General features: G+C 39.6%; 2 protein-coding genes across 2 annotated transcripts; one reads left to right on the forward strand and one right to left on the reverse strand.

Moving 5' to 3' along the window:
• Positions 1-1,023: 1,023 nt before the first annotated feature.
• Positions 1,024-2,478, reverse strand: OLE1 (stearoyl-CoA 9-desaturase; the record flags this gene model as incomplete). Its single annotated transcript, XM_015613502.1, has 1 exon — positions 1,024-2,478. The coding sequence occupies one exon, from the start codon at positions 2,476-2,478 to the stop codon at positions 1,024-1,026; it is 1,455 nt and encodes a 484-aa protein (XP_015465678.1).
• Positions 2,479-4,142: 1,664 nt separating this feature from the next.
• Positions 4,143-5,801, forward strand: SDS24 (Sds24p; the record flags this gene model as incomplete). The annotated part of the gene is made up of 1 exon (XM_015613503.1): positions 4,143-5,801. One exon carries the CDS (start codon positions 4,143-4,145, stop codon positions 5,799-5,801), a length of 1,659 nt encoding a protein of 552 aa, XP_015465679.1.
• Positions 5,802-6,468: the final 667 nt, after the last annotated feature.

The raw sequence follows: 6,468 nt of genomic DNA on the forward strand, positions 1-6,468 counted from the left end.
CATCAAAAGGATATAAATGATTCAAGTTTTGCTTCAATATTAAATGTGCTTTGAAATCTTTTTAATTTCTCACAATCCTATCCTAAAAGTTGCAAAAATTACAAAAAATTATAAAACAAGAAATAAATATGTATTCGTGAACTACTTGTATAAATAAAATATAACCAAGTGTATAGGCCTCCAGCGGCATTCATTAAAATAAAATAAAATAAAAGTTTATTGTTAATGCAGTTGTAGGTTGAAGATTCAATGTAGACTTAAAATAAGAATTTATTAGTCTGTGGAACATGGTGTGATTTATTTGAAAAATAGTATACAGCATGTGGCCATCCTAACAAAACCCCCAAACCACCAGCCCAAGTTAAAACAATAGGTATTCTTTTAGCGTATAAGGATTTAAATTGGGTTCTTGGTAACTTAGCAATTGCTGACATTGTTAATTATTGCGATTATTGAAAATGCTTTTATTGTATAAGATAGATATTTGAATATATAACTGATGAGGAAAGGGAAAACAGATAGAAGCATTGAATCCTATGAGATTTATATACACCTACGCTTTAGGATGGGTGCAAAAAATGAGGTGATACCAAGTCATTCAATAAATGAGTATCACCTTATTTTCGCGGTGAGGTGACTTTTTAAATCACCTCATTTTCTGGAGCTGCCCGTTGCATAGGACCATTTTTGTAATTTGCATCACCTATGAGCTGATTTTTTAGTTGTGTGAAAGAATACATTGCTGATTTTAGAACTAAAAAAAGCATAAGGTGGTATGGAACGATTATTATACAATGTACAATACTATTAATAGCTAGTTTGCACAAACTACTGACTCTATTTGAAAATAATAAAGTAAATGTATACTCGTGAATGTTTCGTTCTGATTCTCTTACATCAAGATATTACTATACCCAATATGTTATTCTTTATAAACCATGTAATTATAAATCATAAATAAAAATACTCGCGACAATCTAATGTCTATCTAGAGAAATAAATAAGTCTTCGAAAACAACCCAATCAATTAACCTTTTCTTTATCAAGGTATTCTTGTTGGAGATCGAAGGTATTACCGTTAACGGCATAGTCCTTAAGAATGGCGATTCTCATGTTCGCCAACATATTGTGGGCAGCATTAGAATGGGCGTAGACCATACCATTGAAGGCCTTAGTGGCATCCTTACCTAAAGAGACTCTAATCAATGCTTGACCACCAGGATGTTGCTTGATGAATTGCTTAACGTCGTGAACAATACCAGAAATAAGAATCAAACCATCCTTCTTAGCTCTAGCAGTAAATTCTTCTTTATCCATGATAGGCAAGTCATTAAGCTTAGAACCCCATTCCAATTTGGACTTCATTTTGTCCAATTTCTTTTGTTGCTGTTGAACTAAACCTTGTTCAATAGCATTTTGTGAGAAAGTCTTTAAGCCCCAAGCCAATCCTAATTTGGACAAAATCCAGATAGTGATCTTGGTTGGGTCGTATTGGTACCAGTTTAACGCATTACGGTAATCCGATGGAAATTCGTGGTGGAAGTTGTGGTAACCTTCACCAAAGGTAACCAATGCAGTAATAACGTTATCTCTTGGGGTTCTTCTATCGTCGAATGGTTGACTTCCAATCCAGTGCGCTAATGAATTGATAGCAAAAGTAGCCTGTTGAATGAAGAATGATCTAATGATACCTCCATAAATGAAGCCACCATAGTAGTCACCCCATCCTAAACCAGCAATCAAAGTTGGAAGCACGAGGGCCATGAAGATCATGATAACAAGGTAGTGACGGTGTTGAAAGTTAACAACCCAGTCACTAGTCAAATCGGAAATATCAGCTCTGGCTCTGTTCTTAGGGTTGGCCTTGACCAATAACCATCCCATGTGTGAGTACCATAACCCTTGTCTGGCATCATACGGATCTCTAGGGGTATCAGTGTATCTGTGGTGAACTCTGTGTGAGTGGCCCCACCATTTAATAGAACCTTCAACCGCACCCGCACCAAAGAAAGCGAAAAAAAGTCTAACTGGTGTTGCTGCATCGTACGCCTTGTGGGAATACAATCTGTGGTATCCTGCCGTGATTGATAAACCCGACAAAATATAGAGTACAAATCCCATCACCGCGGTCTTGAGTTGTGGTGGAGATCTTAATGCACACACAAACCCAATGGTAGGCACAAGGACCACCAAAATCAAATTTAACCAGTTAATATGTTCAGACCAATTTGACCATGTCCATGGTTGATCGGAGATATGGGTGATCTTGGAGTACTTCTCTCTATCTCTTCTATCCTTTTCTGCCAATGACATTTCAGAGTCTTGGGTAATTTGATCTGCAGTAACATCCACTAATGATTTGGTACCCATTAAACGTCCACCTAAACCGGCTGCGACAATTCTTGGATTTTTTTTATTAGTACCTGCTGCTAAAGCATTAAGCGACGTAACGTCTGCAACTTCAACTTGATCTAACATGTTTACTAATGGCTTGAGTTCTAAGTACGATATATTATGTTAAAATATATCTTAAACCAACTAGCTAAAGTGAATACAAAGAGACGAATTTTTAGAATATGATACTCAATCTATATATATAAAGCCAACAGAAACAGAAACGGTAATTTATTGCCTATTTTGTTGGGTTAGATGAGGTCGTGGAAAAAGGCCATCTTTATAGGCGAGCAACGGCCGTGAACAGAGGCAGATTACGTATTGATTAGGGGACAGAAGGTGCTTAGGTAATAGACTGGGTATGAACCTAGAAAGGTTGAAAATATATAGAAGACATGTAGTAGTAATATGTCAGTGTATCATGGGCATGAGAAGCTGAAGTGATATAGTTGGTAGTGATAAAGCGACCAAAGAGTAGAAATGCGTACAACGTACGAATAGGGGCAACCCGGGCCAACATGATGTATGGGTGTAGATTAACATAGGTGTATGGATGCGAAGATTGGTTGTGAGTATCCCATCGATTCTTTTAGTTGGGTACGGAAAAGCGGATCTCGACGGTCACCAGATATACGTCTGATAGAGCATCTGAAGAGATAGGTGCCCAGAGAGATGCATATTTAGGTCACCAGATGTGTAGCCAAATTACTCAAAGAGGCGCACAACCTACGATTGTCAGGGCGATAGAGACAGCAATCCAAAAGATGGCGTGTGAGATCGTATGGACATTAGTGAATCGTTGGGTGACAGGACCAAAAACGCAGAGCCCGGTGTGTGGATTTGGTGTATGGGTGCGGATTTAAGAAGTACCGGACGGCAAATAAACCGTGCATAGGATAATCACCATACAGCAGCAGAGAATTCAGAGAAATAGACAAGGCAACCTAACCTAAAGACAGCTTGCCAGATTCAAGCGCATGTAGTCCGCAGTCCAATCTATTTTTACAACTAGTAACACATAGCAGATGGCCGGACTTGCCACGGACTCCGACCTCAAATGTGTCGTAATATCGGTACCACAGACCATATTGGCTTTGTACCAATTTTGTGGGATCGATGCGGCCTTGTTCGCACTGCGTAATGTCTTATATCTGTTAAACTATACCTTCCCTACTCATGCGACTTGACTAAATGATGACCAAAAGCGACCACTAAAAGCCAATTCTCACCAACTTGGCCACGTAGTTTCTCTGACCAGCCAGGGTCATATATTCTGTTCTCTCTCAGTTGTAGCCTATTGGCAGCCTATGGTCGCCTATTAGTACCCTGTTAGTAGCCTTTAACCCCCCGGACCGCATCTCTCACGTATTGTTTCAAGACCATATTTCCACAACTGGAGCCCACAATTGGAACCAATTGGCCCCACAAGTCTCAAAATAGTCTATCTGACGACCTCCGGCATGTATATTCTCCAGATTCTTATATGTTCGTCACCATGTGTCAAAGCTTCATCGTCTAATGCTAATACTAATGCCATCTCCACAAGAAGTGACACAAAACCCCCAGGGTTTACGCGAGTACCAGATTTTTCAATAGCAATATCAGGTCATACCCCATTTATCGTATATCGTAGTATTGATCATATTTTATCAAATATCTTAGTACTTCATTTTGATTCTTTATTCGAATATTTCAGAATATCAGGAACTTAAACCCAATTGAATTAAAATAGGTGATAGTTATATATAATGTCCAATTCATTCTCGTTCCAGAGGCAAAATCCTGGGTCACCCTTACAACAGCATACGCCAATTTACAATAGTAACGCCGGCGGCCATTCTAATAGTATCAGTAATCAATCAAATAATCCACACCCACAGACACCAGGCCATCATGTTCCATCCAGAAAGCCATCAATTGTGGAGATGTTAAGTTCTCCGCCACCGCTTCCTAATACTCCAGACCAGGAGGACATCCATTCGTTTAGTTTGAGCAGAAATACTTCTGTGAGTTCGAGGGCGTCGTCAATATATGGTAATGTGAACGGAGGAATATCCAAGGGGTCAATTGGGGGTATAGACTGGGCAGAAATTCCGTTAGTGGAGTTGACAGAGTCGAATAAGTTAATTTCGATCAACTCGGGGTTTTCGGTGCAGAAGGCGTTTGAAACGTTGGTGGAGCATAAATTGACCAGTGTGCCAGTGTCGTTATCAAAGACGGACTCCACTGACCTTACTAACTGTTTGACGTTCGATTACAGCGATTTGAACACCTATCTTTTGTTAATCATGAACAAAGTCAATGTGAATGACTTGTCGATCCATGACATTGGTGACCCTGAATTATCGCAGGAGGAGAGACAAGAAATGATTGCAAAAACCATAAGTAAGGCCAAGAGGGGTGAAGAGGTTCCAGTGGACTTTATTGTCAAGTTACATCCAAAGAATCCATTTGTTAAATTCAGCGAACAAGACACCTTATACAAGGCGATGGAATCTTTAGGTAATGGTGTACACAGAGTTGCTATAACTAATATGACTGGAACCAAGATTACCGGTATTTTATCGCAGAGAAGATTGATTAAATACATGTGGGAAAATGCCCGGAGATTTCCCTCATTGGATTTCTATATAAATTCAACCTTGCAAGACTTGAAAATTGGATCAAATAATCCAATTACGATCTATGAAGATCAACTATTGATTGAAGCGTTATTGAAGATGTTCACAGAGAGAGTTACGTCGTTAGCAGTGGTTGATAGGACCATGACATTAATCGGAAACATTTCAATTGTCGATGTGAAGAACGTTACCAGCTCTAAAAATTCACACTTATTATTCAAATCAGTGTTGGGATTCATTGGTTACAATTTGACTCAAAAAGGTATTGAAGAGGGTCAAGATCAATTCCCTATTTTCCATGTTAACAATCAGTCATCTTTAGGTAGGGTCATTGCAAAGTTAGTCGCCACCAAATCTCATAGATTATGGATCGTTGAGAACAGAAGCTCGGTTCACCATGGGTCCGTGAGTTCGAACTCAAGTTCTAATTCCAACTCCAATTCAAAATCTGTCACCCAATCACCGAAGGCATCGCCATCTACAATCGAGAGTACATTAAATCAACTGGTTTCTACACCTGGTAATGTACAGAGTATTCCTCCAGGTGGTGAGACAGGTGGAATGCCAGGTAAGTTGGTAGGTGTTGTGACATTGACTGACATCTTGGGTTTGTTTGCATCATCAAAATCCAACAAGAAGATCGACCCCCAATTTGCTCGTAACCAAAGAAGAAGATCGTCTACCTCAACTACCAGATCGAGTTTTGAAAGCTCGAGTGCCGGCCAGGATCTTTTCAGAAAATCATACACCACAAATGCTCCTGCAAAGACCGAAGGCAAACGCTAAGTAGGCATGGCACATGCTATTTACTACGTCTCATCTCTTAGTTATTCTTATATATATCCCAATTAGGTAGATACATTTTTTTAGAGCCGGTTTGTTACCTTAAACTTGACCGGCTTCTTTGACCACCACTTTTCCAATATAAATAGTCCTATGTCGCTTCTATTTTGTAGTCTGTCAGTGAAACTCCATATCTTCCAACCATGTATTTCTTCGTCCAAAAGTCCTACATCCAGTCATTGACAACATTGCATATCGTCCAAAATCGTGTACAATATTGCTGCCTAGGTTCAAATGCTCTACATTCATCTACATCCATCTACAATATTGCTGCATACAAAGAAACTGCAACCGATCATGAACTACAATTGACTCACCTGGAGATTGAATCATTCAACAGCCTTATCCTCTTCTAGTACCGGGTCGATCTCTCTCATAATAATAAGCTTTCTGACTCACTAGATAAACCTTATTTCTCAGATTATGGCCAATCGTTAATACCTCCAGTATTGACTCACCCGGTTCACTTTCCCTGGCCTTCTTATTGACTCATTTGATTTCCAAACGGTCAGTGAAATCGTAGTCTCTGCTAAACAATTGACCTCAGAATCGCCTCTCTGCCAGTAGTAAGGCGTACTAGTGGCAAAATCACCGTGCGACCTGCTTCCCC

Source organism: Debaryomyces fabryi, assembly GCF_001447935.2.
Source record: "Debaryomyces fabryi strain CBS 789 chromosome Unknown contig00134, whole genome shotgun sequence".
In the NCBI taxonomy this organism is placed as follows: domain Eukaryota; kingdom Fungi; phylum Ascomycota; class Pichiomycetes; order Serinales; family Debaryomycetaceae; genus Debaryomyces; species Debaryomyces fabryi.